Below are 15,657 nucleotides of genomic sequence, written 5' to 3' on the forward strand. Positions count from 1 at the left end.
CGAACTATCAGCGTCGTCGCGCACCGTGAATGAAACAGTCAACTCATCCTGACACACACGGAATTGGCGTGGCGTTGGCGCAAAAAAAGGTGCGATAAGATTGGGACGAATGTGCAAAAAGAGGAGACTTGTTGTTTTGGCTTCTAATTCGGCCTATAAAGAGAACTGGTGTTGGTGACCTCCATCATCAGTTGTCGGTGGACAGTCAAATCAATCGAACGTGGTGCTCCTCGCGTTCCAAAAAATGTTTAGCTTGTTGGATTTCACATTTCTGGTGGCGGCACTGGCCGCCGGCTTGTACTACTATCTCGATCGGAAGCGCTCCTACTGGCAGGATCGTGGTGTGCCCGGTCCGAAGGGTGAGCTGCTGTTCGGGAACTTTGGCTCGATCGGCACGAAGGAACACATTACCGTGCCGTTTAAGAGGATCTACGATGACAACAAGGGCAAGCATCCGTTCGCGGGCATGTATCAGTTCGTGAAGCCGGTGGCACTGATCACCGATCTGGAGCTGCTGAAGTGTGTGTTTGTGAAGGATTTCCAGTACTTCCACGATCGCGGTACGTTCTACAATGAGCGGGACGATCCACTGTCGGCGCATCTGTTCAATCTGGAGGGTCAAAAGTGGCGCTCGTTGCGCAACAAACTCTCGCCCACGTTCACGTCCGGCAAGATGAAGATGATGTTCCCCACGATTGTGACTGCCGGCAAACAGTTTAAGGACTTTATGGAGGAAACGGTGCTGCGTGAGAACGAGTTCGAGCTGAAGGATCTGCTGGCACGGTTCACGACGGACGTGATCGGGATGTGTGCGTTCGGCATTGAGTGTAACAGTATGCGCAATCCGGACGCGGAGTTCCGTGCGATGGGCCGCAAGATCTTTGAGATCTCGCCCGGTACGTTCAAGACGATGATGATGAATGGAATGCCCGAGTTGGCGAAGATGCTGCGCATGACACAAACCGACAAGGATGTGTCGGACTTTTTCATGAACGCGGTACGGGACACGATCAACTATCGCGTGAAGAACAACTTGCAGCGCAATGACTTTGTCGATCTGCTGATCAAGATGATGAGCAAAGACGGAGAGCAGTCGGACGATGATTCGCTAACGTTCAACGAAATTGCTGCACAGGCGTTTGTGTTTTTCCTGGCCGGGTTTGAGACTTCGTCGACTCTCCTCACCTGGACGCTGTACGAGCTGGCGCTGAATCCAGAGGTACAGGAGAAAGGTCGTGAGTGTGTGAGAGAAATCCTGCAAAAGCACAACGGAGAGATGACGTACGATGCGGTCGTGGAGATGAAGTATCTTGATCAAGTTCTTAATGGTACGTTTTGATACTGACCCTTCTTTATCACTTGATGTTTGTGCTTGTCTAACCTTGTTCACCCGGATTGTTTTACAGAATCACTGCGCAAATATCCACCAGTCCCGGTACATTTCCGTGTGGCTTCGAAAGACTACCACGTCCCCGGTACGAAATCCGTCCTGGAGGCCGGTACAGCCGTCATGATCCCAGTGCATGCCATCCATCGCGATCCGGAAGTGTTCCCCAACCCGGAACAGTTCGATCCGGAGCGTTTCAGTCCGGAGCAGGAAGCAAAGCGTCATCCATACGCTTGGACACCGTTCGGGGAGGGTCCGAGGATATGTGTAGGGCTGCGGTTCGGTATGATGCAGGCCCGTATTGGGCTGGCGTATCTGCTGGATGGGTTCCGGTTTGCGCCGAGCTCGAAAACCGTCATCCCGATGGAACTCTCGAAGGAGAGTTTCATTATGGCACCGAAGGGTGGGCTGTGGTTGAAGGTGGATAAGATTTAGAGCGTGTTCTAGTCACTTAGCTGGTAAGATCTGTAGAGTTTACGAATGAAATAGTATTATATGTGAGACTAGTCAATTAATACAGTTTTTAAATAAATTTTTATACTAAAATTTTACCAATCAGCATTATTTCTCTTTAATGTCTCTTATTTCCTCCGTTATCAATATGTGGGTTATAAAATTGAGTTGTTATCAACAAAATTGGTTGTAAATATCATTCTATTATTGCTATCTAACGCTCTCGATATTGCACTCACTGCGGTTGCAATCTTCCTCCAGCTTCTCGCCGAACTGCACTGTCACGATGAGTAGTACCGACGCTCTGGTCCAGCATGTTTCTCTCCCAGCAGCATTGTTCTCCGTAAATCTCCGTGCAAACAAAAGCTCAGACTGAGCATCAACAAACCCGCATTGTGAGCGTAGCTCGCTCGTGTGATAACAAAATATTGCCGATCATGGTGAAGCGTGAAGCGACCATTAGCGGCTATAAAGTGACCCACAATTGGATGAGTATCTCCCAGTGATGCGACAACTGTCATCGGGTTCGGTGCGTCGTGCTGGTGTTGTAGCGAGTTAAAGTGATGAAATAAAACGAGGGGAGACAGATAAGGCATTACGAGGGGAACCATAATTACAACTTCCGGTGATTTGTGAAACAGTGGAACGAACTGAAAACGCAGCAAAATGGAACCGCTAGACATTTTGATCTCCGTTGTGATGCTCTGTCTGGCGGTGTACTTTCTGCTCGATAGGCGTTTCCAGTACTGGACCGATCGAGGTGTGCCGCAATCGAAACCAGAATTGATTTTCGGAAACGTTCGTGAGGTGAGCAGAACGATTCATTTGGCGGACAAGTTTCGGGAGATTTACAACGAGCTGAAGGGCAAGCATCCGCTGGTGGGAGTGTATCTGTTCTTCAAGCCGGTAGCGTTGATCACGGATCTGGAGCTGCTGAAGTGTGTGTTTGTGAAGGATTTCCAGTACTTCCACGATCGCGGTACGTACTACAACGAGAAGCATGATCCGCTCACGGCCCACCTGTTCAACATTGAGGGTCAGAAGTGGAAAAACCTTCGCAATAAGCTGTCGCCCACGTTCACGTCCGGCAAGATGAAGATGATGTTCTCCACGATCGTGGCGGCTGGCAAACAGTTTAAGGACTTTATGGAGGAAACGGTACACGAGCAGGTGGACTTTGAGCTGAAGGATGTGCTGGCCCGCTTCACGACGGACGTGATCGGGATGTGTGCGTTCGGCATCGAGTGTAACAGTATGCGCAATCCGGACGCGGAGTTCCGTGTGATGGGCCGGAAGATCTTCTCCAAGCCGCGGGGTAAAGTGAAGAGTCTTGTGATCAACTCCATGCCACGGCTGGCAAAACTTATTGGGCTCCGCACCCTCGATCCGGAGGTGTCGGACTTCTTCATGAACGCGGTGCGAGATACGATCAAGTACCGGGTGGAGAACAATGTGCAGCGGAACGATTTTATGGACATTCTTATCCGCATGCGCAGCGATAAGGAAACTAAGTCGGACGATGGTACGCTAACGTTTAACGAGATTGCGGCGCAAGCGTTCGTGTTCTTCCTGGCCGGATTTGAGACGTCTTCCACGCTGCTAACGTTTACGCTGTACGAGCTGGCGCTTAACCAAGAGGTGCAAGATAAGGGCAGACGCTGTGTGAAGGAGGTGCTCGCCAAACACAAGGGAGAGCTTACGTACGATGCTGTGATGGAGATGAACTATCTGGACCAGATATTGAAAGGTAGGTCGTGAGGAAGCATTTGAGTGGTGTAAAAAGATAAATAATTGTTTATTTTTTCATGCCTCTTTTCAGAGAGTCTGCGCAAGTATCCACCTGTTCCCGTTCACTTCCGTGAAACCTCCAAGGAGTATCAGGTACCCGGCACTAAAACAGTACTCGAAGCAGGAACCTCTGTCATGGTGCCAGTGCACGCTATTCATCGCGATCCGGAACACTTCCCCGATCCGGAGCGCTTCGATCCGGACCGGTTCACGGCGGAACAGGAAGCCAAACGTCATCCGTACGCTTGGACACCGTTTGGGGAGGGTCCAAGAATTTGCATCGGGCTGCGGTTCGGCATGATGCAGGCACGGATCGGGTTGGCCTATCTGCTCACAGGATTCCGGTTTACACCGAGCGCAAAGACGATAGTGCCGATGGAGTTTGACATTAAGAGTTTTATCCTCTCGCCAGCGGGAGGATTATGGCTGAAGGTGAAGAAGTTGAGCTCATGAAAGTGCGGATTGAAATACCGATAGAGTATGGAAGTAGATTTTAAGTGTCTTCATATTTAACACTTTTGATTTAGTTTGAATGATTGGCATAATAAATGAATTAATTAGGTGTTAATTAAATAAACACAAATGTTTCGCTGTTAGTTTTTCTTTCTCCATACTTGTGATGCTGCAAAACTTGTCCGGCACTGTGCGCTTTAATTGTCAAGTGCTGCAAAATCCCTTCTGATAAACCAGCAAGCTGATTATAAGGCTCTTCAGAGCTTCTTAAATACTCGTCGACATAGTGCCATGCGAGAATAATCCCTATCAGTAGTGAGTGAGTCTTCGTCGCATACAGTGATACAGAATAAGGGAAAGATTGTTGCATAATTATTCAATTAAAAATGGAATTTTCCGATGTGTCAGTAACTGTCGGGATGCTGTGTATAATCATTTACCTCCTGTTGGTTCGACAGTTCCGCTACTGGACGGAACGTAATGTGCCCCAGCTAAACCCGCACCTGCTTTTCGGTGATGTGCGCGACGTGAACAAAACCTGTCACATTGGTGAAAAGTTTCGTCAGCTTTACAACGAGCTCAAAGGAAAACATCCATTCGGTGGCATTTACATGTTTACTAGACCCGTTGCACTGGTAACCGATCTGGAGCTTGTGAAGAACGTTTTTGTGAAGGATTTTCAGTACTTTCACGATCGCGGTACGTACTACAACGAGAAGCATGATCCACTGTCGGCGCATCTGTTCAATCTGGAGGGTTACAAGTGGAAGTCGCTACGGAATAAGATCACGCCGACATTCACTTCGGGGAAGATGAAGATGATGTTTCCAACGGTTGTAGCGGCCGCCAAACAGTTTAAAGACTACATGGAGGACGCAATCGGAGAGCAAGAGGAATTTGAGCTGAAGGATCTGCTTGCTCGCTATACGACGGACGTGATCGGGACGTGTGCGTTCGGCATCGAGTGTAACAGTATGCGAAATCCGGACGCGGAGTTCCGAGTGATGGGCAAGAAGATCTTTGGACGTTCCCGTAGCAACCTGCAGCTGTTGCTGATGAATGCTTTTCCGAGTGTAGCAAGGTTTGTGGGCATTAAGCTGATCCTACCGGAGGTTTCGGACTTCTTCATGAACGCGGTGCGAGATACGATCAAGTACCGGGTGGAGAACAATGTGCAGCGGAACGATTTTATGGACATTCTTATCCGTATGCGTAGTGACAAGGAAACGAAGTCGGACGATGGTACGCTAACGTTCCACGAGATTGCTGCACAGGCGTTCGTTTTTTTCGTGGCCGGATTTGAGACATCATCATCGTTGATGGCCTTTACACTGTACGAGCTGGCGCTGGATCAAGACATACAAGATAAGACAAGGAAATGTGTAACTGACGTCCTTGAACGCCACAACGGAGAACTCACGTACGAAGCGGCGATGGAAATGGTTTATTTGGATTGTGTTCTTAAAGGTTGGGTTAGGTGACTCTTTTCACTGGAGTTTGGGCAATATTACTTTTATTGTTGTTTTTTGTTGCAGAGTGTCTTCGAAAGCATCCACCGGTGTCGGTTCATTTCCGAATCACGGTGAAAGATTACATCGTTCCCGGGACAAACTCTGTTCTCGAAGCGGGAACATCCGTCATGATTCCCGTGCTTGGCATTCATCACGATCCGGAGCATTTCCCCGAACCGGAACGCTTCGATCCGGAACGATTCACTGCGGAACAGGAATCGAAGCGCCATCCGTACGCATGGACACCATTCGGCGAGGGTCCTAGGATTTGTGTGGGACCACGGTTTGGACTGTTGCAAGCTCGAATTGGATTGATCTATCTGCTCACAAGCTTTCGTTTTGTTCGTTGCTCAAAAACTCCTGTCCCTTTGCGGTATGCCCTAAAGAATCAAATTCTTTCTCCGGAAGCGGGTATGTGGTTGAAGTTGGAGAAGCTCAATGAGGTGTAACGTTAAGAAAAAAAAACTGATTAAGATAGACGGCAAGCACTAAAATGCTCATTGTTTGTTTAGTTGGGTTGATGTTCGAGGTTCTTGGTATCTCCTGAGCTGAACAATGTGTTTATAATCGATGATACCGATCTTTTCTGGATGCGATGGGCATAGCCGGTACTGTTATTCACTGAGCAATAAACCTGTAGAATGAGAAAACGGAAACATGAATGAAATCACTTTAGTTACTAACTATTTTCCCTATAAATGACTGTTACTACCGTAGTGGAGTTCACATTGGTGCACTTTTGCAGATGATGCCCCTGCACTGGAGGACTTATGGTTAGAAGAAGCACTCCCACAAACACAGCACAGACGATCAGCAATGTTTTAGCCATTTCAAAAAAAAAATTGTTTGAAGTTTGATTGGACGAAAAGATATGCGGAAAACATCACAGTGCAAAGGTATTTTATACTCTTCGTTAAATTGTGTTCCAGGCAATTGCGCAGTGTACAACGTCCGATTTGGTTCAGGTACATTACATGTTTTAAATTAAGGTTTATTACTGCTTCAATTGTGAAACTTTTTCAATGTAATAAAGTCATGAATTGGCAAACAAAATGATTAAGCTAGAAGCAAAAAAATGCAACAATCGTTGACAATTTAAACCGATCACTCCATGAAAAACACTTCAATTGAAACATTTCATGTAAGCTCTGAAATGTTTCCAAACATCCAAACACTGCAGGGCTCGTTGGTCTGGTGAAATATTTATTCAAACAATTATTTCACACTTTGCTCTCATTTTATTTTCGAAACTTGATTGAGGACATACACCGTTTTCGACCACAAAAAAAAATAAAAATTAAGATAATTTTAAACGTTTTCCAACTATTAGTAAACATTTGACGTCCAACTGAACTGCTGACACCATTTTGAACATTGTCCTATCGCAACTGAACTAAACATTTGCTTTCCCCAACTTTAACGTTCGTTACTATTTCTCTGGTTTCTTCGTTCATTTCAGTTTAGTTTGCTGCAATTGAATTGTTTTAAAATTCGTTTGAATTGATTTCTTTTCTAATTTAATAGTCAATTATAGATATTGAAGATTTGAGGATAAATTATTGGCAAATAATTTCAAACTTCATCTTCTTCTTTTTTATGGCACTACAACTGGTATCGGTCAAGGCCTGCCAGTACCCACTAGTTAAGTGAGCTTGGCTTTCAGTGACTTATTGTTACCATAGCAGGATAGTCAGTCCTACGTATGGGAGCACGGTCTATTTGGGGCTTGAACCCATGGCGGGCTTGTTATTGAGTCGTTCAAGTTGACGACTGTACCACCAGACCGACCCTTCAAACTCTTCAAATTCAAACTATTTTTGGTAAATGGAGGCACAAACAAAAAGCAAAACCCTATGTAGCAAAGGGATCAACTTGAAGCTTTCACTTATTTAGTTACGATCAGCATCAGTATTTCAGTTAGACAACAAATGTTTACTTACAGTTGAATGATGCTTTGGCTTTGAACCAGTTTATTTGGGATCAAAACGGTTTAACTCGTCGCTTTCACATTACTTCATTATTATTACATGTTAATTACTACAAAGTTGGAGATAAAAAAGCAGCTATTCATTACCATTATTATTTGTGTATTACCATTATTTCGCCTTACTCTCAACTATGGTTAATAACATCCAAACAAAAACAGATGTATTTAATCAAAGCTAACATGTTGAAATGATTTTTCAAGCAAAAAAGAACGTATCATATTTTGAGTATTTACAATCAGTTCATGCCATTCTTGAAATTATTACGCGATTATTATTCACGCTATCGTCACGTTTATTCCAATTGTTACGTTCCATTTCCACGAATGTGTGATTGTGTTGAAAAGATTTCAGTACCATTGCAGTACTATTACATTTTATTTCCCTCTACTGAACAGGAATGCTGCTGAATTGTGCATTTGAGCATTTTATTTTTTCTTGTTAAAGTTGAGGCCTTACCTAACTTTGAAAGGATTCGCTGGAAAATTATGTTATCTATTGCACTTCATTTACACACTACACTCTTGAACAGGCTCGTAATTTCCCCGAATATACGTAAACTCGCCTCAGCATAGCCTTCAACAGGTCTCAAACAGAGGACACAGCAAAAAAAAAACACATCGAATCAATCTGCTCCTGAAGGTATAAAAACACATCAGCTCAAATGAAGCAAACAAGCAGTCGCAGTTGATGTGCTGGAAAGTTGTGATTTTCCACCTACGCAATGAACCCCAACACCGCAGCATTCGCCCCTCCCCCCTCGCAGCGTCGGAAACTAAGAGGCCCAGGGTAAGAAAAACATGGTGCGAAAATTAAAGAAAAACATCACTCCAACGCACCAACGTACCATGGGCACGGGTTTGTACCCAGCGGAGAGACTGTGGGGCGAGACTGGTTGATGGAAGCCAGCAGGAAGCCAAGGTGAAGCTGCCGGCGAGCTGTTCGTTAACCGAAAAGGTGAAAGTAACCGAAATTGAAGAAAATTTCCATGTAAGCATCCTGCTGCGGCACATTGTGTGTGTGTGTCTGAAGTTTTCAAAACCCCCGCTTAGCAACAGCAAGAGCGGCGGGTTGTGGGGGGAGGAGGAAAAAGATGCAATGCTGCCCCGCTGGGAGAGCGCCCGTGGCTTTTAGTATAATTTCATAAAAATAACACCGTCACGCTTGTGGGCATCGCACCGTTCTATCTGCATGTGGTGTGTGCACACACACGCACACATGCACACATGGTTTACACTCCACAATTGAGTTACCCCGAAGGGTAAAACCTAACGCAACGCAGACAGCCGAAATTTGGGAGGCTTCTAATAATCAGCCACCCCATTGCTGCTGATGTTGAGGTTAGGTTTTATTTTGCCGTCGAAAACTTTACAACACTCCCCCCCGACACATCCACCCTGGCTTGTGCGACCCACTTTGAGCCGAAGGAAAAAGGGATGCACATGTGAGTGCGTGTGTGTGTGTGTGTATATGTGGATGGTAGCGGAACAAATGATGCTGTGATGGGTTTTGGGTCGATCGTAAATCCTACAACAGCACACCATAAGTATATTATTAACCAGCTCGTAAGCGAATAACGCCACCAACTGGTGCTGCTGGCTGGCTGTGTTTACCCAGGCCACCATCAACACCGCCCACTGCCATCCAGCCCACCCAGCATGTTTCAGCCCACCCACCCGCAGCGGGTGGGCTAGCAACGCGGTTGCTACGGGCAACGACAGCTGATTTCGTACAAATCATGTACTCTCACCTCCACCGGCCCCTGTTCATGCAGGGGTCGAACCAATGGAATCAAACACTGCTCGAACACTGCTCGAAAAGCTTGCTTGCGAGTGCTTTCGACGTGGCAAAAGCTTCTGCAGCCGTTCGGCACAGCATCCCAAACCGAAAGCGGTTCGGATTCGTAGGCAGCATCCACCTGCTACGCTGCGCTGGGGCGCGCATTCGTCCTTGCCAGTCAGTCGTGCAGCAGGATACGCGTGTGAAGCACATAACGGTGCCCCAGATTCGTTTCTGTACCACACACGCGCTCAGCCAGGTTAAGGTTAGGTGTTTGCGCGCGCGTGTCCGGAATAGTCATAGTGAGAGTAATAGTGTATGTGAGGCTTTTTTGTGTGTGTGTGGGTATGTAGCATTAGTGTCTTAGCCTGCAGCTCTGCAGCTTAGTGTGCTAGTGGGCCAATAAGTCAGCGATCGATGGAGGCGCGAAAGTGAAAGGATCGGGCCCGTAAGTTGGCACAAAGCCCTGTCGGAGAAGTGCTGTGTAAATTGTATATAAAATAATTTAAATAATCCCCACGAGAGAGAAAGAGAGAGAGAGTGGTGATTAACGTCAAATTCAATTTAAACGCAGACAGCTTCTCATCGTTTCATCGAAAGAACTGCCCCAAAAGCGTAACGCGTAAAGCATATTTCCTCTGGAAGGAAATTTTTAATGCTGTGCGCTGATGATCGGCCTATTCAACTGCTTTTCGTTAATTCCAAAACGCGACTCACAACGAGTAACGACGGGCCTAGGACGGGGAGCGAGCGGATTGCTGTTTGCCCAACGGCATAAACCGTAATTTGTCGCACGAGCGTGTCAAAGCGAAAGTTTGAATTCAATTACAAAAACGGCTTATTACAAAGTAGCGATGCTCTAAGCGTCTCTACAGCATCCCGTGAGTGATTTGTGCTGTGTGTGTTTGTGGTTTTGTGGTTGTATGTGTCGTGTGTGTGTATGTGAAAATGTGTTTCCTAAAGTGCGTGTGATCTAGCCGTGCTTTTACGGTGGCTTTAAAAGCACCGTGCTTGTGCGTTTTCGAGGTGCAGTGTAAATAAGCGAGTCCGTTTCTTAGTTCCGCAAACTAGCTCTTAGTATTATCATTCGAAAAAGGTGATCCATCCCACGGGAGTGCTCCTTCCACAGCTAACGCTTTGCGCTTTTCGTCAATTAACGTTTGATCGCGCCCTTCGGTTGCTCGGAGGCTTTTCGGTTTTCCGTTCTGGCTGGGAAATTCATCGAAATAATTAATTTCCTTTTTGCTGGAAGGCAAACAGCGTGGAGGGAGAAAAAGGTTCGTTCGTTCCTGTGAAGTGTGCTCTTGTTCCGTGTTTGTGTGTGTGTGTATGTATGTATGTGTGAGTGTGTATAAATATGCTTGAGTGAGTGCGTAAATGGTGCGTACCGTTGTGAGCGATAGAAATGATAGGCTTATCCACGCTTAGCGGTGCCTCTGCTGCTGCTGCTGCTGCTGCTGCTGCAAGTTCCTGAGAAGTGGTGGAATTTTAGAGAGCAATATCCTGAATACCACTACTGCCTGAAGTGGCTGCGAGAAACCAGGCTACTTCAGCGGCCTAGCAACTGTGATTTTGTGTCGGTGCTGTCTGTCCGTTCTTCATTCAAATTCTAAGGCCATTTAGCAGCGAGCATCAAACACATTGAACGCGCACTGGGCGCGCCTTATCGTGATCGAATCTGCGCGAGGCAAGGAACATACAATTTACAGATAAGGTAAGGCTGTCGCTCAGGGCATTCAGCTAGGCTCGTTCTGCGGAAAAATCCATCAACCTGCGTGATGGTTTCATTTTGGGGCTTGGAGAGCAGGACCCGTGTTGAAAGTTCGTCGAAATTTGCAGCCTTTTTGTGGTATTGGTTTGAGAATTCTGCGAAAGCGTTTCGGCAAGCTCGTCGGTGAATAATGCATTTCGGTGTTAGGCCGAATGGAATGGCTCTTTTTTATGTACACGAGCTAAGCAATGCTGTTGAGGTGTTTTAACGTGAAACGGATCATATGCAGAGTTATGCAGAATGTTCAATGAAGCGTTTTTGGGAAAGGAAAAAAAGCAAATCAATGGAATAGAAAACAACATGATTCTCCGGTGATTAATCAATTCTCATTATGGTGATTATTCAATAGGCTGTAGCTTGAATTTGAACATTGTTTCAGTTGTGATTGGTATTATTTTTTTTAAATTAATTTTTAGGTTTTGCATAACAAGGTTCTAACAAATAATGCTGAGCTATGTAGCATTATTCAATAATATTGCAAAAATATACCAAACATCACTTATATTATCAGACATGCTCAATACGGAAACGGTCTGATACAATTTTTGAAGCAATAAATTCATAATTGAATTGCTATCGATTGGCTTTGAATAACGCTGACTTGAATTGGAGGAAAGGTATCGATTGATTGTTCATTGTTTACAAATATATTGGTGAATATGTTTATATACTAGTGTATTTCAGTGAATACTATTTTCAACCTCACGATTGATTTAAAAATTGAAACAATAATCATACTGTGTTTCTCTAGTCAGCTCAACAGTGTAAGTTTCATTTTCAATCCGTAAAATCCCTGTTCAACATTTTCAAATGAATGTCGAGCGTATACCAAGCAACCAATGAAACATCATTCGAGTTTCCATTGTTTTTGTTGAAATGTATTTTGCGGGATCGAATTGTTCGCTTCCGATGTCGAGCTGGCTAGAGCAACCCTGTAAGCAAACAATTGTTTGCATACCTTCAGGCGTTTAGCTCGAACAATCGAGGGAGCTGTTGTATCGTGTTTTTTTTTCAATTGCATTTTTAAAGAAAGCCTTAGGAACTATTTTTAACATTTTCGCCTTATATGTCGGCTGTTTTCATTGAAAAAATAGAGAACATCTACACCGAACTTATTTGCCCATTAGCGTGTGCTTATCGCCGTCCGGCCCAGCTATGGTGAAGAATTGCACTAAAAGCATCCACGCATGCAAACATGAAATCTAATCCAACTAAAAGCTAGAACCACTGCCCCGACAAATGTATTGTTTTCCACTCAAGCGAAAGCGCGCTTCCTTTGGCTTCTCCTACAGCTACCTACCCACATCTGTCACGTTTCAGCAGAAGGCCGTAGGCGAGAAATAAAAACACATCAGCACGGGAAGCGAAACCATTTTGCTGCAAAGCGAATGATTGTTGTTTGATGCCCCCGGAATGCTTTCCGCTGGATGCTGTCGGAGGTGTGGGCTGACGTGGCATCAACGTGCAGCGTACCATCGGCCCGCACCTTTTCCAACCCCACTCCCGGGCAATCCTACCATTTGGGGCAAGATTAATTATGATGGATCTGGTCGCCTCTCGCTCTCCGGTAATTGGATATCGTTTTGCAAAGCGAGAAATGGCAATGGATTTTTCTTTTTTTTTGCTGTGGGAGTTAGGAGAAAGTAGAACATGCTCAACATTATGCTCTTACATATGATCCAATCGCCACCGATGACTACAGTGATGATGGGTGTTTTTTCTTGTTTGTTGAGTTTTTGTTTCTGTTTTCATTAGCTCTTCAGTAAAAGAGGCAAGTAAAAACGAGAACAACACCCAAACTAGGTTAATGATGTGTGTTTTTGTGTGTGAAAAGTCAAGCAGGGTGGGAGCTCGTGGCGCTGGACCATCCAGGCGGGTGAGATAGCATCGGCAGCCCCTAATTTAATCTTAGATCCGCTATCGTAATTGGATGGAGCAGAAGGTTTTTCGGTGGACTTGAGAGGTGTTATGTAAGTCTCCGGTCTCCATCTGCTCCCGTGCTGAGGCGATGTTGCAAAAAGCTCACACCCACCGCCACCCGCCCCACTTCTACCGTCAAACCCCCACGGGCATGTAAATGATAGCGCTGGGAGGGATTGGACGGGATTTAGTTCGGTAAGGCACGTGCCCAGGCAAAGTTGAAGTTCGAAATCGATTTATTCCGCAGTGATTTTGTAACGCTGTGTGTGTGTGTGTGTGTGTGTGTCTGCGAAGAAAACACAAGGAAAGCGATGGTAAAAGATGGCCCACAAACAAGCAGGAAACTGTAGCTGAAAAGAGCACGGAAAGGACGCTTCGCTTTGCTTATCTGCTGTGTTGTCTGCGAATCGGGAACAACCGAACAAGCGGGTCAAAGGAAATAGGCCGTATCCGCACCCTTCCACGGAAGGCGGTAAAGGAGCGAGAGCTTGAAGCGACTGTATTATGGAGTAATGCGCATTCCACTGGACGTGTGCCGAAGCCCACGTCTTATAGCCCAACTGGCCGAACTCTGGGGCTATAAAGCGTGGCAGCCCGATCGATACAGCTGGCAAATGTATTCCAATTGAATCGTGTGTCAGTTTGATGAAGCGATCCGTATGAAGAACGAAAGGGACCTTCAGAAGGAAAACGTGAAAGAAAATCCACCAGCATTGCGTAACGCTTCCCATTTGTGGGCCATCGTCTTGCGAACGTTACTGCGCAAGGTATAAGGCACTACCCTACTGGCGCGGTCGTGAAACGCGATGGTCCACTAATCCCGCCACCACTGGGTGGAACCCCGAAACGGGCAAGCATTATTGATCGGATCACATTTCAGCACGTCTGCCAAAAATCCCTCCAATAACGGCTCCACGCCTCGGCACGCCTGGGCACACTGGCAGGAGTAATGATAAAATAAATACACTTTTTATAGGTCTCTCCATCTCGCGGCGCCCGTGATGGTCCGGAGTCGCCATTCGAGGATTGCCAGCTAGATTCGAGTGAAGGAAAATGGGCTTGATAAGTCTCGTCCTTGCTCACACACCCAGATACACAGACACGGTCGCTCTCTTGGGGATGAAATTGTGTTCCGCTTGGGAAGGATTTTGGAAGGTGGAAGACGACACCGTTCAATACATTTTGGCTGGCTCGTTAGGGTAGAAATTAATTTTAATATGAGCTTTTGGAAGGGGGCCGTGCCTGGATAAGCGAGTATCCCTCCCAGACACGATCGTAGCGGATATCATCATCATCATCACCATTGCCATCACCAACCAATGATCCGGAGTTGTGTATGACTTAAGAGCGCTCCCCTGCACGAAGGGAGCTGTAATGGTCCGTACTTTCAAGTAGATAATTTTATTACTATCGTTTCCGGTGAGCTGCTTACGCTCGCCGGTACCGATATAAATTAGAGACGATTTGCGATTTCACGCCCCGAACGAGTGAAGCGGATGGGGAGGAGAGTGTGGCAGCCGTTCAGCCGGATGGCATCGATAACGAAGGACAGCCCCGTTTCACTTTGAACTTTCCCCCCTGTGGCCCGGTGGCTTCGGGAGGGTTTTCGAGGAAGCCGACGACGGTGGAGAAACATCAACCGATAAAATGGGATTGATAAGTTGAACTCATCTAAAATGGATACAAATTGATCCCGGGGACTTCGGTCCGTTCTGGACGGGTAGGATGGTTGTAGTTAGTGCTTGTTGGAGCTACTCTAGGGAGCTTTGCCAGTTTTGCTTTTATTATCCATCCAGAAAGCATTACACACCAACAACCGAATCACAGGAAAAGCCTCGGAGTAAAAGCGTGGTTAATGTTACTATTTATCTACAAGCACACACACACATACACACACATACAACCGCACAAGCAAACAGAAAACACTAAAACGGCCCGGGAAAAAGTTTCGCTCACATGTTTGTTTCTACTGTTGTTGATTTGAGTTTTATTGTTTTAATGTAGAACGTTTATGGGGCCTTCGTTGCTGAGCGGGAATGTTCGAATGGAATGTGTGTGTGTGTTGCTTTCTTTTGGAGGCAATCGTAGAGCGTCATAAAAACACAGCACCATTTTAAAAGCTCTTTACCGGTGTATGTAAACATGGCCGTTGCTGAAATTGGACCAATAAAGCGAACGAAATAATCGCTTGCTGCTGCTGGCGTAGAGTGGGGTAGAGTAGGACGGATGTAGTTAAATTTTAGGATAATAGTGTTGGCATGCATCCTTATGAAGCTCGTTTGAATGAAATCAAATAATGATTGTTGTAAAAAGGCTCTTCAATGATTAAAAAAAAGTAAAATGAACATTAAAAAAACTATTTTAATTCCTTTCTAATGATCAAACTTATGAACGATAATTGGGTTAGTTCCTAGCTTTGAGCCTTTTAGTATATTCCTAGTATGATTCTAACAAAGTACGTCCTTGAGCCTTCAAGGGTATAAGCTTCACTTTTAACAAGCTTTTTGATAAAGGATAGTGGTTCAGCTTAACGAGTATCTTCCACCCTGACTTAACGCCTGAAGGTATGCAAATAGAGGTTTGAAGTTTTCTAGCAGTCCCTGAACTTGC

General features: G+C 45.7%; 4 protein-coding genes across 10 annotated transcripts in view; all 4 read left to right on the forward strand.

Moving 5' to 3' along the window:
• The first annotated feature begins 167 nt into the window (after positions 1–167).
• On the forward strand, positions 168–1,938 carry LOC121595611 (probable cytochrome P450 6a14). Its single transcript, XM_041919696.1, has 2 exons — positions 168–1,328; positions 1,407–1,938. Exons 1-2 carry the CDS (start codon positions 245–247, stop codon positions 1,820–1,822), a joined length of 1,500 nt encoding a protein of 499 aa, XP_041775630.1. The 5' UTR covers positions 168–244; the 3' UTR covers positions 1,823–1,938.
• A 383-nt stretch (positions 1,939–2,321) lies between these two features.
• Positions 2,322–4,211, forward strand: LOC121595610 (probable cytochrome P450 6a14). Its single transcript, XM_041919695.1, has 2 exons — positions 2,322–3,587; positions 3,660–4,211. The coding sequence occupies exons 1-2, from the start codon at positions 2,507–2,509 to the stop codon at positions 4,079–4,081; spliced, it is 1,503 nt and encodes a 500-aa protein (XP_041775629.1). The 5' UTR covers positions 2,322–2,506; the 3' UTR covers positions 4,082–4,211.
• A 52-nt stretch (positions 4,212–4,263) lies between these two features.
• LOC121595612 (probable cytochrome P450 6a23) lies at positions 4,264–6,041 on the forward strand. The gene is made up of 2 exons (XM_041919697.1): positions 4,264–5,548; positions 5,617–6,041. Exons 1-2 carry the CDS (start codon positions 4,468–4,470, stop codon positions 6,039–6,041), a joined length of 1,506 nt encoding a protein of 501 aa, XP_041775631.1. The 5' UTR covers positions 4,264–4,467.
• Positions 6,042–9,545: 3,504 nt separating this feature from the next.
• The window catches only part of LOC121597968, a 107,277-nt gene continuing 101,165 nt past the window's right edge, over positions 9,546–15,657 (forward strand). For 5 of the 7 annotated variants that reach the window (XM_041924337.1, XM_041924341.1, XM_041924340.1 and 2 more), the window contains exon 1: positions 9,546–11,070. The gene's annotated coding sequence lies outside the window, so the exon portion shown is untranslated. The remainder of the gene's footprint in view (positions 11,071–15,657) is intronic. The other 2 variants (XM_041924338.1, XM_041924339.1) reach the window with 2 other exon arrangements.

Source organism: Anopheles merus, chromosome 3R (assembly GCF_017562075.2).
Source record: "Anopheles merus strain MAF chromosome 3R, AmerM5.1, whole genome shotgun sequence".
In the NCBI taxonomy this organism is placed as follows: domain Eukaryota; kingdom Metazoa; phylum Arthropoda; class Insecta; order Diptera; family Culicidae; genus Anopheles; species Anopheles merus.